Source organism: Antechinus flavipes, chromosome 5 (genome assembly GCF_016432865.1).
Source record: "Antechinus flavipes isolate AdamAnt ecotype Samford, QLD, Australia chromosome 5, AdamAnt_v2, whole genome shotgun sequence".
In the NCBI taxonomy this organism is placed as follows: domain Eukaryota; kingdom Metazoa; phylum Chordata; class Mammalia; order Dasyuromorphia; family Dasyuridae; genus Antechinus; species Antechinus flavipes.
In genome coordinates, this window is record NC_067402.1 from 148,481,058 (window position 1) to 148,504,163 (window position 23,106).

At 32.5% G+C, this 23,106-nt stretch overlaps 1 protein-coding gene across 8 annotated transcripts in view; it reads right to left on the reverse strand.

The window, feature by feature from the left end:
* Positions 1-23,106, reverse strand: part of MAGI2 (membrane associated guanylate kinase, WW and PDZ domain containing 2) — an 895,053-nt gene that overhangs the window by 569,242 nt on the left and 302,705 nt on the right. For 7 of the 8 annotated variants that reach the window (XM_052000674.1, XM_052000676.1, XM_052000675.1 and 4 more), the window contains exon 4: positions 14,151-14,361. In XM_052000674.1, coding sequence (XP_051856634.1) covers positions 14,151-14,361 — 211 coding nt within the window. Of the gene's footprint in view, positions 1-14,150; positions 14,362-23,106 lie in introns of those variants that run through there. The other variant, XM_052000677.1, reaches the window with a different exon arrangement.

The following is a 23,106-nucleotide window of genomic DNA, read 5'->3' on the forward strand; positions in this document are numbered from 1 at the left end:
AAAAGGAGAGGGAAGCTTGGGAAAAGGAGAGGGAGGCTTGGCAAAAGAGCCTGGAGAAAGTTAAAGAGAGAGTGGATAAAGAAGTAAAATCCTTGAAAAATAGGATTAGTGAACTGGAAACAGAAAACAGCTCTCTAAAGAACAAAATTGGCGAAATGGAAAAAAATTCCACAGAACAAAAGAACTCAATTGGACAATTAGAGAAAGATTTTAAAAAAGTGAGTGAAGAGAATACTTCACTGAAAATCAGAATTGAACAAGTGGAATTGAATGACTCGAGGAGACAAGAAGAATCAGTCAAGCAAATCCAAAAAAATCAAACAATGGAGAAAAATGTGAAATACCTTCTGGGGAAGACAACAGACCTGGAAAACAGATCCAGGAGAGACAATCTGAGAATCATTGGACTCCCAGAAAAACATGATGAAAAAAAGAGCCTGGACACTGTCTTCCAGGAAATTATCAAAGAGAACTGCCCAGAAGTCATAGGAACAGAGGAAAAAATAAACATTGAAAGGATTCATCGATCACCCACTGAAAGGGATCCTAAAATCAAAACACCAAGGAATATAGTGGCCAAATGCCAGAACCCTCAGATGAAAGAAAAAATATTGCAAGTGGCTAGAAAAACCCAATTCAAGTATCAAGGAGCCACAATAAGGATCACCCAGGATCTGGCAGCATCCACATTAAAAGATCGAAGGGCCTGGAATATGATATTCCGAAAGGCTAAGGAACTTGGTATGCAACCAAAAATAACTTACCCAGCGAGAATGAGCATCTTTTTCCAGGGAAGAAGATGGACATTCAACGAAGTAAGCGAATTTCATCTATTTCTGATGAAAAAACCAGAACTTAACAAAAAGTTTGATCTACAAATATAGAACTCAAGAGAAATCTAAAAAGGTAAAGATTAATCTTGGGAACTATATTTTGACTATATAGATGTATAAAGAATACATGTATACCTTGTTCTAGAAATTGATGTGGAAAGGACATTGTACCAGAAAAAGGGTAAAGTGGGGGTAGTACATCTCATGAAGAGGCATAGGAAACCTATTATATCTGAGAGAAAGAATGGAGGGGGATGAATATAGTGGGTATCTTACTGCCTTCAGAATTGGCTTTAAGTGAAAAATCTTAAGACATATTCAATCTATGGTGAAACTTCTCCCATCTCATTGAAAAGTGAGAAGGGAAAAGTGGAAAGGGAAGGAATAAGCTAAGCGGAAGGGAATACGGGAACTGGGAGGGAAAGGGGTAAGATAGGGGGAAGAACTCTAAGGCGGGGGGAGGGACACTAAAAAGGGAGGGCTGTGAGAAGCAAGGGGTGCTCACAAGCTTAATACTTGGAAGGGGGGGAAAGGGGAAAGAAGGGAGGAAAGCATAAACCGGGGTTAACAAGATGGCAAGTAATACAGAATTGGTCATTCTAACCATAAACGTGAACGGGGTAAACTCCCCCATAAAGAGGAAGCGGTTAGCAGAATGGATTAAAAGCCAGAATCCTACAATATGTTGTTTACAGGAAACACACCTGAAGCGGGGAGATACATGCAGGTTAAAGGTAAAAGGTTGGAGCAAAATCTACTATGCTTCAGGTGAAGTCAAAAAAGCAGGGGTAGCCATCCTGATCTCAGATCAAGCTAAAGCAAAAATTGACCTAATTAAAAGAGATAAGGAAGGACACTATATCTTGCTAAAGGGTAGCATGGATAATGAAGCACTATCTATATTAAACATATATGCACCAAGTGGGGTAGCATCTAAATTCTTAAAAGAGAAACTAAGAGAGCTGCAAGAAGAAATAGACAGTAAAACTATAATAGTGGGAGATCTTAACCTTGCACTCTCAGAATTAGATAAATCAAACCACAAAATAAATAAGAAAGAAGTCAAAGAGGTAAACAGAATACTAGAAAAGCTAGATATGATAGATCTCTGGAGAAAATGTAATGGAGACAGAAAGGAATACACTTTCTTTTCAGCAGTTCATGGAACCTATACAAAAATTGACCATATATTAGGACATAAAAACCTCAAACTCAAATGCAGTAAGGCAGAAATAGTAAATGCATCCTTTTCAGACCACGATGCAATGAAAATTACATTCAACAAAAAAGCAGGGGGAAGTAGACCAAAAAATAATTGGAAACTAAATAATCTCATACTAAAGAATGATTGGGTAAAACAGCAAATCATAGACATAATTAATAACTTCACCCAAGAAAACGATAATAATGAGACATCATACCAAAATGTATGGGATGCAGCCAAAGCGGTAATAAGGGGAAATTTCATATCTCTAGAGGCCTATTTGTATAAAATAGAGAAAGAGAAGGTCAATGAATTGGGTTTGCAATTAAAAATGCTAGAAAAGGAACAAATTAAAAACCCCCAGTCAAACACTAAACTTGAAATTCTAAAAATAAAAGGTGAGATCAATAAAATTGAAAGTAAAAAAACTGTTGAATTGATTAATAAAACTAAGAGTTGGTTCTATGAAAAAACCAACAAAATAGACAAACCCTTAGTAAATCTGATTAAAAAAAGGAAAGAGGAAAATCAAATTGTTAGTCTTAAAAATGAAAAGGGAGAACTCACCACTAACGAAGAGGAAATTAGAGCAATAATTAGGAGTTACTTTGCCCAACTTTATGCCAATAAATTCGACAACTTAAATGAAATAGAAAAATACCTCCAAAAATACAGCTTGCCCAAACTAACAGAGGAAGAAGTAAATATCCTAAACAGTCCCATCTCAGAAAAAGAAATAGAACAAACTATCAATCAACTCCCTAAGAAAAAATCCCCAGGACCAGATGGATTTACATGTGAATTCTACCAAACATTTAAAGAACAATTAACTCCAATGTTATATAAACTATTTGAAAAAATAGGGATTGAAGGAGTCCTACCAAACTCCTTTTATGACACAGATATGGTACTGATACCTAAACCAGGTAGGCTGAAAACAGAGAAAGAAAATTATAGACCAATCTCCCTAATGAATATTGATGCTAAAATCTTAAATAAAATATTAGCAAAAAGATTACAGAAAATTGTCACCAGGATAATACACTATGACCAAGTAGGATTTATACCAGGAATGCAGGACTGGTTCAATATTAGGAAAACTATTAGCATAATTGACTATATCAATAACCAAACAAACAAAAACCACATGATCATCTCCATAGATGCAGAAAAAGCATTTGATAAAATCCAACATCCATTCCTAATAAAAACACTTGAGAGCATAGGAATAAATGGACTTTTCCTTAAAATAGTCAGGAGCATATATTTAAAACCATCAGTAAGCATCATATGCAATGGGGAAAAACTGGAACCTTTCCCAGTAAGATCTGGAGTGAAGCAAGGTTTCCCACTATCACCATTATTATTTAATATCGTATTAGAAACACTAGCCTCGGCAATAAGAGTCGAGAAAGATATACAAGGAATTAGAGTAGGCAATGAGGAAACCAAACTATCACTCTTTGCAGATGATATGATGGTATACCTAGAGAACCCCAGAGATTCTACCAAAAAGCTATTGGAAATAATTCATAATTTTAGCAAAGTAGCTGGCTACAAAATAAATCCCCATAAATCCTCAGCATTTTTATACATCACCAACAAAACCCAACAGCAAGAGATACAAAGAGAAATTCCATTCAGAATAACTGTTGATACCATAAAATATTTGGGAATCTATCTACCAAAGGAAAGTCAGGAATTATATGAGCAAAATTATAAAAAAGTCTCCACACAAATAAAGTCAGACTTAAATAATTGGAAAAATATTAAGTGCTCTTGGATCGGCCGAGCGAACATAATAAAGATGACAATACTCCCTAAACTAATCTATTTATTTAGTGCTATACCAATCAGACTTCCAAGAAAATATTTTATTGATCTAGAAAAAATAACAACAAAATTCATATGGAACAATAAAAAGTCGAGAATCTCAAGGGAATTAATGAAAAAAAAATCAAATGAAGGTGGCCTAGCTGTACCTGATCTAAAATTATATTATAAAGCAGCAGTCACCAAAACCATTTGGTATTGGCTAAGAAATAGATTAGTGGATCAGTGGAAAAGGCTAGGTTCACAAGACAGAATAGTCAATTATAGCAATCTAGTGTTTGACAAACCCAAAGCCCCTAACTTCTGGGAAAAGAATTCATTATTTGATAAAAACTGCTGGGATAATTGGAAATTAGTATGGCAGAAATTAGGCATGGACCCACACTTAACACCATACACCAAGATAAGATCAAAATGGGTCTATGACCTAGGCATAAAGAACGAGATTATAAATAAATTAGAGGAACATAGAATAGTTTATCTCTCAGACTTGTGGAGGAGAATGAAATTTGTGACCAAAGATGAACTAGAGACCATTACTGATCACAGAATAGAAAATTTCGATTACATCAAATTAAAAAGCCTTTGTACAAATAAAACTAATGCAAACAAGATTAGAAGGGAAGCAACAAACTGGGAAAACATTTTCACAGTTAAAGGTTCTGATAAAGGCCTCATTTCCAAAATATATAGAGAACTGACTCAAATTTATAAGAAATCAAGCCATTCTCCAATTGATAAATGGTCAAAGGATATGAACAGACAATTTTCAGAGGATGAGATTGAAACTATTACCACTCATATGAAAGAGTGTTCCAAATCATTATTGATCAGAGAAATGCAAATTAAGACAACTCTGAGATACCACTACACACCTGTCAGATTGGCTAAGATGACAGGAAAAAATAATGATGAATGTTGGAGGGGATGCGGGAAAACTGGGACACTAATGCATTGTTGGTGGAGTTGTGAACGAATCCAACCATTCTGGAGAGCAATCTGGAATTATGCCCAAAAAATTATCAAAATGTGCATATCCTTTGATCCAGCAGTGTTTCTATTGGGCTTATATCCCAAAGAAATACTAAAGAAGGGAAAGGGACCTGTATGTGCCAAAATGTTTGTAGCAGCCCTGTTTGTAGTGGCTAGAAACTGGAAAATGAATGGATGCCCATCAATTGGAGAATGGCTGGGTAAATTGTGGTATATGAATGTTATGGAATATTATTGTTCTGTAAGAAATGACCAGCAGGATGAATACAGAGAGACTTGGAGAGACCTACATGAACTGATGCTAAGTGAAATGAGCAGAACCAGGAGATCATTATACACTTGGACAACGATATTGTATGAGGACATATTTTGATGGAAGTGGATTTCTTTGACAAAGAGACCTGAGTTTCAATTGATAAATGACGGACAAAAGCAGCTACACCCAAAGAAAGAACACTGGGAAACGAATGTGAACTATCTGCATTTTTGTTTTTCTTCCCGGATTATTTATACCTTCTGAATCCAATTCTCCCTACGCATCAAGAGAACTGTTCGGTTCTGCAAACATATATTGTATCTAGGATATACTGCAACATATCCAACATATAAAGGACTGCTTGCCATCTAGGGGAGGGGGTGGAGGGAGGGAGGGGAAAAAAAATCGGAACAGAAATGAGTGTCAATATAATGTAATTATTAAATAAAAAATTTAAAAAAAAAAATAAAAGATAATTTGTTTTCACAGACAATACTCACAGAGCTGCCACATCTGAACTTTATCACTTCATGGCCTATTTATACTTTGGAAGAAAGTAGAAGTGAGTGCTCTTATAGAAAATAAAGTAGAGAAGGAAAGGTGAGGCAGACCAATAAGCATGCAGTAAAAAAAAAATTTCTATGCTAGAAGTAACACAATTTAAAAAGGTTTTAGAAATCCATTATTAGGATATCTCAACTTAAAGGGGAAGGGGGGGGCTTGACTTCCCAAAGAATAATAAAAATCAAAGACTAAACATACACACATATATCTATCTATCATAAAGTATTTCAAGCTTTGTAAAGTCATATAAGGTATGCAGATTATAATTATGTAACCTACATACAGTTATAAAGAAAATTCAACCTTGACAGAGATTTTTAAAAAATACAGCCATTTTTTTTCTTTTGCCAATCTAATTTTTAGCTTCAAAAGTTTGCTTTTTATCTATTATTTAAGGTTGTATGATGTTCACTGCCAGTTCGGGAGACTGTGGTAAACAAATAAGTTCTTATTGTCATTTTGTTCTCCACTAAGGCAGGAGTAGCAGTCTCTTTCAAGTCACTAAATAAACCACTTTTAAACACAAAAGTAATTTAATAGAATCTTCAGAGCATGTCAGTCCAAATTAACCCCAGTATGTCTTTCTTTTGAGGTTCAGTATAAAGAATCCCAACTTTGAAATAGTGACATTTTGGTTATCTGATTTACAAGCACTATATACCAAAAGCAATATGGAAGCTTTTTTTTTTTTTTTTTTGTTTAACTTTTTGTTCATTTTAAAGAAAGGGCTTTTAAAGTAACTTTTACAGACTACAATTTCAGTGATTATTTTAGAAGGGCACATTCATTTGTGCATTTAGCAACTCAATTATTTGAATAATTGTACATAGCCATTTATATTTCCTTCAGTAATGACATTTCTCCATTAAGCAACCTATGTAAATAAAATAAATCTGTAGTATTCATAATCACAGGAAACAATTCTAAATGTGGCATGTAATAAATATATGTTCACTTGAGTTAAGAATGAAAATTAGCCTGGTTTTATTTTAAATTGCCCATTTCTAAAATTTTGAATATTACAAACGACTATACAAGAGAGAAAGCTTGGTATTGTAAGAAGAATATACATGAACTTTCTTGTACTTTTATTAATAATGTGACCTTGAGTAAATTATTTAACTGTTCTTATTCTCAGGTAATCTTCTTATTTCTGATCTGTAAAACAGGAAAAGAGGAATACACATTTATATAGTGTCAACTATGTACCAGACAGTGTATTACCTCATTTAATCCTTACAATAACCCTGTGAAGTAGGTGTTGTTATTTTCTTCATTTTGGAGTTTAAAAAACTGAAGTAATCGTTTCTAAAATATATAAAGAATTGACTCAAATTTATAAGAATACAAGCCATTCTCCAATTGATAAATGGTCAAAGAACATGAACAGGCAATTTTCAGATGAGGAAAATGAAACCATTTCTAGTCATATGAAAAGGTGATCTAAATTATTATTGATCAAAGAAATGCAAATTAAGACAACTCTGAGGTACTACTATGTACCTCTCAGATTGGCTAAAATGACAGGAAAGGATAATGATGAACGTTGCAGGGGATGTGGAAAAACAGGGACACTACAACATTGTTGGTGTTGTTATGAGCTGATTCAACCATTCTGGAGAGCAATTAGGAATTATGCCCAAAGGACTATCAAAATGTGCATATCCTTTGATTCAGCAGTGTTTCTACTGGGCTTGTATCCTAAAGAGATCAAAAAGGAGGGAAAGGGACCCACACGTGCATAGTGGCAAGGAACTGAAAACTGAATGGATATCCATCAGTTGGAGAACGGCTGAATAAGTTATATTATATGAATATTATGGAATATTAATGTTCTATAACAAATGATCAACAGGATGATTTTAGAGAGGCTTGGAAAGACTTACATGAACTGATATTAAATAAAATGAGCAGAACTAGAAGATCATTATACACAGCAATAGCATTATTATACAATGATCAATTCTGATGGATGTGGCTCTTTCCAAGAATGAGATGATTGAGGCCAGTTTCAATGATCTTGTTGATGAAAAGAGCCATCTATATCCAGAGAGAAGACTGTAGGAACTGAGTGTGGATCACAACATAGTATTTTCATTCTTTTGGTTCTTGTTTGCTTGCACTTTATTTTCTTTCTCTTTTTTTTTTTCTTTTTGATATGAATTTTTCTTGTGTAGCATGATATTTGTAAAAGTATGTATAGAGGAATTGTACATGTTTAACATACATTGGATCACTTGCTGACTGACTGGGGGAAGGACTGGAGGTAAGGGAGGGAGGAAAATTTGAACATAAGGTTTTGTAGAATGTTGAAAGTTACCCATGTACATGTTTTAAAAATTAAAAAAAACTATATATTTTTTAAAAAAAGAAACTGAGGCAAATAGAGATTGTGTCTTACCCTGATGAGATTGGATTTGAACTCAAGACTTTCTGACTCCAGGCCCAGTTTAAATAAATGTGAGCAATCATTGTAATTCTTATTAAATAGTAAATAAATGTGCAATATAATTTTAGCAATACTTTATACATGGGAATAACAGAATTAAAACAAACAAATTACCTTGCTGAAAAAAAATGCCCCAATTCATTTTTTAAATCATGTAATAGTTTATTAAGATACAGGGTGTTTCAAAAGTCAAAGCAGTTTTAAGGTATAAAAACTTTTATAGCTTAAATCAACAAATCAACAAGCATTTATTAAATATTTACTATGTCTCACCACTGTGCTGAGAATCAGGAAAACAAATATGAACAGTACAGTTTCTGCTCTTAAGGAATACACTCTAAACTGCTTTTAGAGTTTTGGAACATGCTGAGTGCAGTATATAGCATTCATTTCTTTTTAAGAATATGAACATGCATAGAATCTTTTTAAAGTATCATATATAAAAAGGTCAATAATTTGTGAGGCAATATGATATGATAGGGAAGGGGGAAGATGTAGAAAGTTACTTTGCTTCAAAGTATGAGTGAATATTATTCATTTTGTTCACTAATATCTTCAGGCTAGCAATTTCATTAGCATCATTTAACTTGCTTTCTTTAGCTAAAGGATTCTCCAATAATCACCACACAAAAGTTTTTCTAAATCCTTTCTTGTTCTTTTAATCCCTCATTCTTCCCTTTTACTTTTATTAAATAATCTCATATCATATATTAGGTATTTAAGAGATATAATAACAAATAATGTTGTTTTATATCCCTTTAATTATTAAAACTAAGAAACAAAACAAGCATGCCTTTGTGCCACAAAAATTAATAAAGAGATATGGTAGTTTCTGGTTGAAGATAATACTATGCTGCTTACATCAAGTCCTGGAATCCTACAGAGATACCTAGTGATATTCATAGTATCTTATGAGTGTTTGGCTTAATTGTCCACACAAGAAACAATAAACTATGAAAATGTGTTCAAAATCCAATATATAGTTTAGATAGACAACCTACAGAGTTCATCCATGAGTAAATATATCTGAGATAGAAACTGCAAATGCTCTCAGTCAATTAAGAAATATTTGTTAAGTACCTGTCATATGCCGGGCACTGAGCTAAATGCTAAGGATACAAATATGGAAAAAAGAAATATACTCTCTTCAAGGAGCTTGTAAGCTAGTGAGAGGAGACAAAATATATGAAGAGGCCGGAAATCAACTCTGCATATATATATATGATATAACAAGATGGACACAGGGACATGGTGGAAAAGTCAGGTAGAGAATATTCAAAGTCATGGAGTCCTGTGAGAAATGAGTATATTCTCATGTGTCCTCAAGTGAACCTGGTCCTTCCCTGTTATCATTCACTAAGGGCAAGTCTGAAAGGAAGAGCATTGCCTTTCTTACAAGTCAAGTTATTTTTACTTCTGGATACATCCCATAGCTAGGGTTCATTCTCTCAGGGTAATTCTATAAGTTTAGAGGCCTAAAAATTACCCTGTGATAAGAAAATGGGATTCACTCGAACAGGAGGAAATGCCTTTCTCACAACCACAAAATAAATTCTTTTCTAACTAAGGTTCAGACCTTTAGAGTAATCATAAAATTTTTACAGGTTGAAGACCTACATACATTATTTAGTGGAAGGTGAGATTTATTTGGCTTATGATCTTATCATTCAAAGGAAGGAGAGAGCTATCTTGAATATTTTGTTTTACATTTTCTGTGAGGTAAAAAATAATGTTTTTCTCTATCTGATATGCAATATGTTAATATTTTTATGGAAATTTTACTTCCATCTTTGTAGGTCCAAAGAAAAATAACGTTTTCAAGTTGTTAGTATTAGTATTGGTCTTATACCAATATCTTTAGAATATTGGTATTAGCAAAGTATGTCACCAAAAGGTGCTTTGTGAGCAACTCCCCAAAATCACAGTCAGTTTATATAAATGCAGAAGCTATAGAGGCTAGTCCAATAGTTTTACATATATTTTTCTCTAGTAGCCAGCATGTTCTCATGTAAATGGAGGATCATTGGGCTCAGGACAGGTAACTTGTTTTGTTCGGTCATTATCAGTTGTGTCCTATTCTTCAGAACCTCATTTGGTGGAATATGGTGGGGTGAATTTTTTGGCAAAAATGCTGGAGCTGTTAGCCATTTCCTTCTCCAGGTCATTGTATACATGAGGAATTGATGCAAACAGAGTTAAATGACTTGCTGAGGATCACAGTTAATAAGAGTTGTGAACCCAGGCTTATACTCTAAACCTGGTACTCTATTCAATATGTCATCCAGCTGCCCAATTTAACTTCATACTATTTATAATAATGTCTGTGTCTTGTATCTTTAGTGTTGCTTTAAAGAATTATTTTCTTAATTCAGAGAAGTTTTTTTTTTAAAGAAAAAAACAAGTTTTTATTTTATACTAAACTAGACATTTTTCTCAAAGGTGACATGCTTGCTGATCCTTATCAAATATTTCTTTCTATCCAACTTTTACACTACTGTTTACTTATTGTGATTCAAGCAACCACCCTGTCATTGCCTGAAAGGTTATATCTTAAAATCATGTATCAAACATATCAGAGGCCAAAGTCCATCCCCTTATTAACAGATGAGGAAAACGGAGGCCCAGGGAGTTGGATTGACTTGGTCCTGTGCAGGTGATGAGAAAATGTCAGAAACAGTATCTGAATACAGAATTTCAGAATCTAGATCCATTGTGTTTCTCATTATATCCTGCTGTCCTGACTTTCTGGATAGAAAATGTGGGGCTCATAGCTTTAATAAATCTGTCAGAGAATTTGATGATAGAATTTAGAATAAAAGATAGCCTTTAGCAAGATCTATTGTAAAAAAAAAAAAAAAAAAAGGCCAGATTTTTCATCTGTGAGCTAGCTTTTAAATTTGATACAATTATTTTTGCTGTGATGTTACACTACTTTAGTACAATGTAATAGAAGCAGGCTATCCTCAATTACCTTTTCTGCTTATGGCAAATTTAACTCCTCTGGATCTCAGTTTCCTACTTAATCAAATGAGAAGGTTGATCATTCCCAAGTCTAAATTTTCTTTATTTCAATTACATTTAGCCTACAATGCTCTAATCTAGGGTTTATTGTTGATTCATTAGGACAAATTAAATAATTGAGTAATGGGTTTTCTGAACAAAGATGCATATGTGTGTGGGCCACGTTAATTTAATCATGTAATTAATTAGATTCAACTTCAATTATAATCACTAATTGATCCAGGAATGATAGCTTGCAATAATCAGTATATTAGATTGGCAGGTGATTAGGTTCTATAGTTTTACTAGTTTAAGGGTGCTGACAAATTATATAAATTAGCTGGGCTACATTTGGTCCATGAGACCCAAGTTAGATCCTCAGGCCTTTTAAGAATTTATTACTTTTGAAATTGTTTAAGGAAGAGGCGGTAATTATCTTTTCTAGATAATTAATAAGTGTAAACTTATCCATTATGTATGTGAATAATAGTTGAAAATAATGTAAGAACATGTTATTTCTCTAAAATTTGCTATCAGATTAAAGTCAAATAAAACAATAAGCATTTATTAAACACTTTCTATGGAGCAGGCCCCAGTGTTATAGTACTCAGGCTCTAGGAATGACAGTGATGATAATCATGATGATGAGGAAAAGAACAATAATGATAATAACATTTATATGTTCCTTTAATTTTTGCAAATCATATTACAAATAGTATTTAATTTTATCCTCACCACAATCCTGGGGAAATATATAATATTACCCCAGTTTTACAGATGAGAAAATTGAAGCGGACAAAGGATAAATAATTTGCTCTGGGTCACACAGTGCCTAAGTGTCTCAGGTTAAATTTCTAATTTCCTGATTTCAGGTACAGTTCTTTAGACACTGTGCAATCTAGCTTTAAGAACAAATAAATGGAAAAATCTTCACTTGCAATCTGAAAAACACAAACTATATATAAGGTAATTTAATTTTAAGGATTAAATATAAGCATTTTATACAATTTTAACATTGAAACTGAGTTCTCTCTATGAAAACATATTGGGAAATTTTTATTTTTTGAAGGAATCATACTTTTTCATATTATTCACTATGTTAGTGATAAACATTACAGCTTCCAACATTTTTTCCTTTTCTAAGTTTTGTGTATTCTGCAGATTACAATACTTTGTTTTCATATATGATATTTATATTTTTTCTTTTTCCTTAAATGTTAACACCTACCATGTTTTTACCTATTTGTAAAGACATATTAGAAATCTACTTTTTCCTCAAGTTTTTTGGTAAACAAATATAAACTAGGAATTTTAAATTCTGAGTAAAGGGTAAAAAAGAATTTGATATTTAAATTCATAAATAATTCAAAAATTTGGAGGCAAAAAAATGAAGATAATGGATAGGATAACCATTGCCTGGAAGAAATGTTAGGAAAATGTTAGGAACAATGGTAGAGATCCTAGAAAATAAAAGCATGGGTTCAAGCCTTGTTTCTAAAGTAGAGTAGTATGAATGCGAGCGTGCCATTTAACTTCTCAATGCTCTAAACAACTTTCTAAGGCCACAAATTGAAGATGGGTGACAATCTGCATTAAAATAAGTTTCCTCACATTTGCTATAACACTGAAATCACCAGTCCAGTTTAAAAAATGCCAATAACTGTTTAGATTTATATATTGTTTTAGAATTACAAAATATTTTACAGATATGGCCTCATTCAATCTTCCACATAGTTCTATTTTGTAGTCAGATATTATTATCTTCATTTGACAGATGAAGATTCTGGGGTCCAGATTAATTAAGAAGCTTCCCTGATGTCACTTATTTAATATGTGGCAAAGTACAAGTCTCTAGATAAAGTATAGTTTTTATTTTTTCTTTATCAAGCTACATGATTAGTATTTTTAATTATTTTAGTAAATCAGCATAGTGTTATATGTTTTGATATGAAATAAATGGAAAGAAATAAAGCAAAGGGTAAGAGGGAGCAGGAGGAAAAACAAAATATTTTCTTAGTGCCTCATCATCAGACTAAAATTATTTTTCTTTTGGCTGGTAAACATTTTGTATGCAGTTGTCTAAAACATAAGACCTTTTCAGAATCATAGAATCACAGAATTTGATATTTGAAAAGCTACTTCTATACCTACTGCACTGTAATAAATCTACTCTAGTATAAACACAAAAGGAAAATCCACATAAAATGTCCAACAAATGGTTATCTGTATTTTAGAGACAAAGTCACTCAGTAGCTATTTCTGGTAATCTCATTTCTCATCAAGAAATGGTGTTGAGTCTATGCATTTCAGAAGTGATGAGAAACATTTTAGAAATGACACATCTAGTGACAAGCAAGTAAATTATCTTTGAGCTGGCATAGGTTTGTAATCACTTTCATTCCATTCCCCCTATTTTCAAGAACCTAAAGAAAAAATATACTTTCAGTATGTCTAAGGAAAATGGGTTATCACAAACTGATCATGTGGAATTAACTCACATTTTGATAATACTTTACATTTAAAAAGTGATTTCCTAACAACACTTTTTAAAGTATGTGGTGAAAATATTATCCTCATTTTACAATTGAATCTGATGCTTAGATAAATTAAATGACTTGTCCAGGGTCACATGGCTAGGAAGTAGCTAAGGAATATTGTGATTTCAAATAATCTGGGAAAAAAAAACTGTTGTTATTTGTCTTTCATTATTTTGGATTATTATAGTAGACATTTTTATGGTATTTATCATCTCTCTTAATGAGCTTCCATAGTTGATTACCCTTTTAAAAAAAGTTGTAAAATGATTCTTGATGAAATTATCTATATTCCCCATTTACTTTTTTACCCTTTTATAACCTCCTTTACCACACTAGAGTCCTGTCACATAACTCATAGGCATGAAACCCATAAAATTAATGAAATTAAAGTGTTTTCTTTTCACAACACTGTAATTGGTCACTATCATCTACTGTCATGGTTCTTTGAAGGTAAAATTGGAAACAAATATAAAAGACTCACTCAATAAAGTAGACTTCCCCCTTTTCTGTGTAGGCCATCTCCCAATTATCAGGCAATGGGCCCAATTCATCATTCTCTTCAGGCTTAGTTTGCTTCACTATATCCATATCCTCCTTTGGTTCCTCAGGCTGACTGTATACTGGTGCAGGGTAAGGCTGAGAGGGCATTTCACCTGAGGCACCTGTACTTTTGTCTTCATGCTCACTTGATTCTAGGAGAGAAGAATATTAATAAAAGAGTTTAGTTTGTTCCCAAATGTATGTATAGTTTATATTCTGAGAAACATTTTGGAAATAAATCTAAGGAGAGACAAGCAAATCACTGATTTAGTCTTCCCTCTCTTCTCTCCACATCTAAAGAAAACAAAATAAAAGAAGAAATATCCTTAATCCATTTATAATGAAGAAAAAAATTCTGTAAAATAAAAAAAAATCGGTGCCACATTCATAAACGTTTTTGCTTCTTTCTATTCTGTCATTCTAAATCAGGGTTCCACTCATAACTTACAATATCATTTTATTCTTCTTTTCCTCTCTCCTCTTTCCCCCCACTTTTTCATTTTTCACTTTTTTTTTTTTTGCTTCTTGTTCTTTTATTCCTTCCCTAATTTCATCCCTATTACTAAATCTACTACAATTGTCTGGTAATCCAATGGTAACTTGTTAATACATGCAACCTGATGGTGGCACTCAGAGAATATAGTTTTACTAATGTGGAGCTGGAAGGTTTCACAATGGTCAACTAGTCTAACTCAGTGATTTTATTAGATGAAAAAACTGAAATCAGGTTGTCAATTTCTGTAAGTCAAACAACTAATAAGTATCAAGACTTGACATTTGAATACATGTCCTCTGGTTATAAAACCAGAGATTTTTTTTTAATGAAATATATGAAAGACAGCAAGACACAGTAGAGAGAGAACAAACTCGGAATCAGTAAAATCTCTTGTTCAGATGCATTCTCTGCAATATACAATTTAATTGATGTTTGCCAAGTTATTTAGCCTCTATCTGAACTATGCAACTCTCTAAGACTGCAAGCTGTCAGTATCAAATAGAGGAGTTTCTATCCAAAAGGCTCTAACGCAATGGAATCACAAAACTATATCCAAAAAAGAAAGACAAAATTTTAATATGAGTTTACTATATTACAACTATCTAAAAGACACACAAAAGAACACAAAGTATTCTTTTTTTTTTTTAAGTGTTTTTTTCAATGATTTCTCCTTAGACTTAGGAAAATGCATGGCTTGCTGAGAAAATGCTCTTCCCTAAGGTTTTTATGTTCTTTCCCTGAAAGGTATCAAATCCTTTAGGATATGTTTATAATATACAGCAAAAGATCACTCTTTCATGCTACAGTAAAAATTATTCTCCTCCCTCAATAAAAAACAATTCTTTAGTCTTCCATATTACCTGGGCATTTGAAGCAACAATATTTATTGAAATTACATTAAGATATAGCATCAAATATTTATTCTCTTGTAGTTGCTCATGTAATTTTCCCCACCTATCAGACACTCATCCAGGATGTTGACAGAAGTATTCCAGAGGAAAAGATGTTAACTTTGTTGGGTTATTTTTTTCCTCATTAAAAAAGAAAAAAAGACATGAAAAGAGTGAAATGTGATACTAAGTGGTCACATCCTCTAATTGGCTGTGCATATTCCTTCCAGCTTACCAAATGTAAGGAAGAAAAGTAGAGGGATCCACTGTCTGGATGCTGGCCCATTGTTCATAGAATAAGGACTTGAAAAAAAATCAGTCTTTTGAAAATTTAGCATATTTATTTTTATTAGCACATCTGAGACCTGTTGATGACTAGGCCATATTTTCTTATTCTATAGCTACTCCACAGGGGTGACCTTTTCATTCATTCATTCATTCATTCACTCATTCATTCATTCATGCTTGCTTTCTTTAAATAAATCATAATCTCCTGCTGTAAATACAAGTACTGTGTCTTGACATTCTGAAGAGAGAACAAAAGGAGAGTTATTTTTTTTTCAGAACAATGGGATATTAGTGTACTATAATACTTAAGTATTAAACATTACTAAGAACAGGGTGGAAAGAGAACAAAACTTCTCAGAGCAGAAAAAAGGATGGTGTGAAATACAAATCTTGGTAAATATAACTGTGAATGTGAATGGAATGAACTCTCCCCCAAAATGGAAATGAATAGCAGAGAGTATTAAAAAAAAACGGAATCCTACTATATATTGTTTACAAGAAACACATTTGACACAGAGACACATAAAGCATAATAGTAAAAGGCTAGAACAAAATTTATTATCCTTTGGTTGAAGTAAAAAAAAAGCAAGGATAGCAATTCTGATCTCAGATACAGCAAAAGTAAAAATAGAACTCTTATTAAAAGAGATAAGGAAGGAAAGTGCATCTTGGTAAAAGGTACTGTAAAAAAAGAAGTAGTAGTAATAATTCTAAATGTATATGCAACAAATAGTAGAGCAGCCACATTTCTAGAGATTTTTAGCCAGTTATAGGAAGAAATAGACAACAAAAGTATATTAGTGTGGGACTTCAACCTTCCCCTCTCAGAATCAGACAAATCTAACCATAAAGTAAACAAGAACAAACCTAGGGAGGTTAATAGAATCCTAGAAAACCTAGACCTCTGGAGAAAATCACACAAGTGACAGAGTGACAGATACCTTTTTTTTTTTTTTTTTTTTAAGCAGTACATGGTAGCTACACAAAAATTGACCAGGTATCAGGGCATAAAAACTTCAGAATCAAATGTAAAAAGGCAGAAATAGTATGCTTCCTTTTCAGACCAAAATGCAATTAAAGAGGAAAGGAAAAATAAAATAAAAACCAATTGGAAATTACATAACATAATTCAAAAAATGAGTGGGGCAAACAACAAATCACAGAAATAATACATAATTTCATCCAAGAAAATGACAATAATGAGACAACATACTAAAACCTATGGAATGCAGCCAAAGCAGTTCTTAGGGGAAATTCTATATTTCTAAATAATTACATGAATAAAATAAAGAAAGAGGAGACCAATAAATTGAGCATGCAACTATAGAAAAAGGGGGAAAAATTAACCCCCCCTGAATAAATACCAGATTAGAAATTCTGAAATTCAAAGGAGAGATTAATAAAATTGAAACTAAGAAAGTTATAAAATTAATTAATAACTTAGTTTCTTGAAGTATACTATCTCTATTGTGATTCATCTTTACTTCTCAAGGTACTTTTATTTTTTGGCAGGTGTCAAAACAATCATTTATTTTTTCTAATGGTTAGTTTTAAAAATAATTTTTATTGACATCTCTTGTTTCTTAAATAAGGTGCCTCCCTCCTCTACCAAAGAGCCATTTTATCCCAAAGAATATTTTTTAAAAAGTAAAGCAATCAGCATAATTGATCAATACACTGAAAATGTCTGAAAACATGTGCAAAGTATAACATTTACTGACTTCCCACTTCTGTGAAGGATAGTATTGAGGGTGTCTTTTCATATCTCTATTTAAGTCATCCTTGATCTTAATAGTTTTGTTATATTCACTTAGGGTTTTTTTTTTGTGTGTGTGCAGTTGTTCTATTTACATTGTTGTAATTATTGTATAGATTGCTTTCTTGGCTCTGGTTGCTTCATTTTACACCATTTCATGTGGATCCTTTTCATGCTTCTCTGTATTCATTAAATATTGATATTTTTTTTTTTTGTGGAAGAGTTCTTTTCTATTACTTTCATATACTACAATTTGTTTAGTTATCCCCCATTTGATGGACATACATTTTGTTCAATTCTTTTTTATCACAAAAATTTCTGATATAAATATTTGGTTTATATAGATGTTTATTATTATTATTGAAAACTTCCTTGGGGAATAAACTCAGTAATAAAGTCTCATTCAAGGAATAACTTATTTATTTTTTGGCATAATTCCAAATTGCTTTCCAAAATGATTGTACTATTTCATAGCTCCTGTACTATTTTATAGTTCTACTATATATTAGTGTGACCATCTTCCACAACCACTCCAATATTGACTATTGACAATTTTTGTGTAATTCTTTGTGTATATATGTGTGTGTGTATATAGACATACAAATAATTATGTATAGTCTTATTTCTTTGTCATATATTATTATATTTCTCATATAATCATATACTGTTTATATATGCATATATATCTATAATACATATATATTTAACTTACTAATTTTTTATGTATATTTAACTTACTAATTTTTTATGTATTTTGGATGTCAAACTCTACTCAGAGAAATTTGATACAGACTTTTTTTTTCCTCATTCAACTACTTCCCTTTTTATTTCTAGGCATATTAATTTTATTTGTATATGTGGAAAATTTTCAGTTTCATGTTATTAGAGCTATATATGTTATTTTCTGTCTTTGCTCCTTTTCTTCTTTGGTTAAGAATATCTCTCCTAATTATGCTTCTTCTATCAAGAACAACAACAAATCTAATAATTTATTCTTTAAGGTGATCTCAATACACTGTCTCTTATCTACCTCATTGAATACTCTTTTTCCTCCAAGGACTCTTAATTCTTTCATGTCTCCATCCTGGCTGCCTTAGGGATCTCATCAATTACCTTGATTTCAATTATCAGCTCTATGTGACCACTAATCTCTCCCCTGAGCTCCTGTCCTAAATTTCCAGCTCAATCTAGCCAAATCCAGAGGTGAAAGTTAAACTAATCATCTCTCAGAAACTTTACTATTTTCTGAATATATATCAATTAAAGCTTGAATGATACTTCCCTTCTTCCATATGGCACACTTAAGTTTAAGACCTTCAGATCATATTTGATATCAATCCATTTTACATTCAGTTGTGAAGATCTATTGATTATACTTCTGCTATTTATTATAGCTGCTACCTAGTCACATCACCACTCTTTTAGTTGAAGATGTCCTCCCTTTTTCCCTTGACTACTACAATTCTATTGGCTTCCCTGCTCCTAGTTTCTCTGCTTTCCAAAAAAAAAAAAAAATGCTTACAACTACAAAACCAATCTTTTTAATGAAAAAGGTCTGATAAAACCAAAACAAAAATATTCTTAGAACTTATTTAAAATGACATTTAGAGTCCTTAATGATTTTGCTCTAGTCTGTCTCTATATTTTTATTTGACATAGTAAACTCCACTCACTTTTTGTGGAGGTCAAATTAAGTTGACTTAATCATTCCTTAATCATATCCTTCCCTTGGTCACCTTCTTGCCTTTGCATAGTCTTTTGTTTCTAGAATGGACACTGCACTTCTCTGCTTGTAGAAATTCTATTCTTTTGAAGTTTAGTTCATATGATATTGTGCTTGAAATTACTTTGTATATAGTTTTCCTTTATTGTCTTTTCAAAGAGGTATTTTGCATTTTTTTTCTACTTTTCATTCTTTTTAGTTTGACTGATTCTTGTTGTCTTATAGTCATTAGCTTCTATTTGCTCACTTCTAGTTTTTCATGTATGATTTTCTTCAGTTAGCTTTTGTACCTCCTTTTCCATTTGATTAATTCTACTTTTAAAGCTATTATTTTTTCAATTTTTTTTATTTGACCAATTGTATTTTTTAAGGATTTCTTCAGTCAATTTTTTTCTGTCCTTCTCTTCCTAAGATGTTGACCATCTCTTCCATACATTTATTTCTTCTCCCATTTTTTCTACCTCTTATTTAACTTTTAAAATCCTTTATGAACTTTTCCAAGAGGCCCTTTGGCCTTTGGGTTTGAGACCAGTTCATATTCCCTTATGAGGAATTCACATGTAGGCATTTTGTTCTTTTCTGAGTTGGTGTTTTGGTTTTCCCCATCACCATCTTAGTTTTGTATGGTCAAGGTTCTTTTTTATTTTTTGTTCGTTTTTTTCCTATCCTTCCCCAACCCCCATTTCATGACTTTTAAATTGAGGTCTGTTCCTAGGGCACAGGGGTACTGCCCCAGAATCCTTGTGCAGCTTTGAGCACAGGTACTCCTTGTGTCTGGTGACTTGCTTATAGAGCTGAGGTTACTTTGACCTAGTCTACCCTCTTGTATCCTAGTTTCCTGGGCTGACAATTTACCTCCTGCACTGTGACTAGGGGCTGCTCCACTGGTTTGTGATGCTACTGTTATGTTGAATTAAGATGGAAAGGTATCGGTTGTGATCTGCTCTGTGATTAAAACTCTCCCAAGCTGGCTTTCTAGGACACCATCTCAGCTTGGCTGTGAATCCCTTTTACTCCAGTGAGACTGATTTTTTCTGAAATCCTTCCAAATTATCTTATGCTAGAAACATTTTTTCTATATCTTCATTCCATATCTTCATAGGCTCTGTTGTTCCACAATCTGTTCAAAGGCTTAGTTTCTGAGGAAAACTGAGAGTGCTTAAGCAACTTTCTGGTTTCACTCAACTGTCTAGGTTCTGTTCCTGATTTTCATTTATTATCTCAGATATACATTATAGGTCATAGTCAAATGTAAACTCTTTGAGGGCAAGGATTGTTTCATTTTGGCTTTTATGTTTCCAGTATCTACCACAGATGGTTACATGTAACAGATATTTCATGAGTGTTTATTGAATTGGATTTCCCCATTTAGAAGTGATCCTATCCTTTTCACATCTCACATGCCATTCTATTTAATCTTATTTATATACTCTTATCATATTCTAACTTGTGTATTATAGTTATTTGTGTTTATACTTCTTCTCATTATACTTGCAAGCCCCTTAAGGGTAAGATGTATTTTTTTTTTAATTGTTAATTCTGGCACATAGCAAAGTATATAATATATTAAATACTTAATACATGTTTTATGAATCGAAGTGATTATATAAAAGAATATGGTCAAGATGATGTATTAGTTTAACTACTAAGTGATCCATGATGCTAGTATTTCCTATTTCTGTTTTCATAATACAATGCAGAGTTTTAATCAAAATGTGATATCATCAATGCTTTATTTTAATCAGACCTGTTTTGTTAATCAAGAAGCATTCATTAAATTATACATTAAGTATTTATCATGTGCCAGGAATCATGTTAGGTTGTAGCAGGAAGAATATTTACCAGTCTTTTACCATGTGCACTGGACTAGTTTGCTTTTTAAAAATTCATTGAAACATTTGCAAGACTTAATTGGGTAAAAGGACTAAAGATGTGGGTCACTGACCTTACTTTCTGTTTGCTTTAATACAAATAGGAACAGGGAGGTCTAGGCCCTTTCCCAACAACAGCTGAAAAAAAATTATGGCTAACTCAGAGGCAGAGAAGGTGAAATTAGCTCAATCAATTTGTGTTTTCTTCACATTTTTGCTGAAAATCTTTCCTTTGTGATAGCTAAGCAAATTACTTTTTGTTAACTGTTAAATTACCTATGATTATGTCATTTGGTTTTTAATACCAGAACAAAACCACAAAGGAATTTGTCTGAGTTAGACCTAGCTAACAACATAGGCAGTAGTAAGGAAATGTTGGAAATGAAACAGGCTCTGTCCTCAATGAGCTTACATTTTGTCAGATTATCTATCAGGTTATTCAGATAATATTTAAAAGTAAAAGTCCAACTAATTAAAACAGATCAAGAATTCTATTACATTCACAGCAAATAATTGCATAAGAAAAGATGGGGAATACACAATATTTTTGAGCCTGTGGAAAGTCAGGTAAACTGATGCAGTATTAGAATTGGGATAATATCTATGTGGATGGAGAAAAATAGACATGCAAAGAATACTGTAGCAATGTAATCAACAGAATCTATTACCTTTATGTAGGTGATAAACAAGAAAAGAAATAATCAGCTTTTTGCTGTTGGTGCAGCTGTGAATAGGTCTAACCATTTTGTTCAGCAATTTGGAATTATAGAAAAAATTACAAAAATTACCTTATTGCTTGAATCCAACATCCCACTACCATGCCTTTCCTTGTAGCTCAACAAAAATAGGTCAGAGCCAAGTTAAAAAAGAGAAGAAGAAAGAAAGGAAATGAGAGAAACAAAGAAATGAAGGAAGGAAGGAAGGAAGGAAGGAAGGAAGGAAGGAAGGAAGGAAGGAAGGAAGGAAGGAAGGAAGGAAGGAAGGAAGGAAGAAGGAAGGAAGGAAGGAAGGAAGGAAGGAAGGAAGGAAGGAAGGAAGGAAGGAAGGAAGGAAGGAAGGAAGGAAGGAAGGAAGGAAGGAAGGAAGGAAGGAAGGAAGAAAAGAGATGGGAGAAAGAAAGGTTAAATCTATAATCCTGTGAAATTTATCTAATTTAAGCCAATTTGGGAAACACCCAAATAACCTCCTCAGTATTCTTTATTTCACAACTATATAGAGCTATTTTTAACCCTAAAGTAGCAATAGAAAATGGTCCTTTCAATTTTGAGATCATATATTTTCCAAAACTTTTAGTCAAGTGTAAAAAGGAATTTTTAAATAATAATATTGTAATATTGACAACAAGTGTTTATTATAAGATATATCTTTTTTTCTGGTAAGCATTTGGAATGAATAAGGCCAACCATGCAGAAGAACACCAAAGTTGAACTAAGGTGAATGGAGCAAGCTGGATTTAATTGATTCAGAGTTATGAAATCATAACAATTCACCTTGGGCTGTACCAGAGGCCAGTTAAGAATGACTTTAGGTATATTACAAGGAAGAAATGAAGCAAAAGACCAAAGTTTTCTAAAAAATAAAATTTATTTTCTCCTTCCAATTCTGCTTATTACTTTACTCCCATATTTCCCCCAAAGAAATAGGTATTTGACAAGTGTTAACTTCACATATATTTTCTACAGGACATTCTACATTATTAAGTCATCTATAATAATATTGATCATTATTTAATCAGTAAGTTTTACTTAGTGCCTTCTATATGCTGAATACTATATACTTTAAAGGATACAAGTCTGGTAACAATTCTGATGAAGTTAAAAATTTTGTAGGGGAGTATAAGATTTACAAACATGAAAGAATTAGATCCCAACTG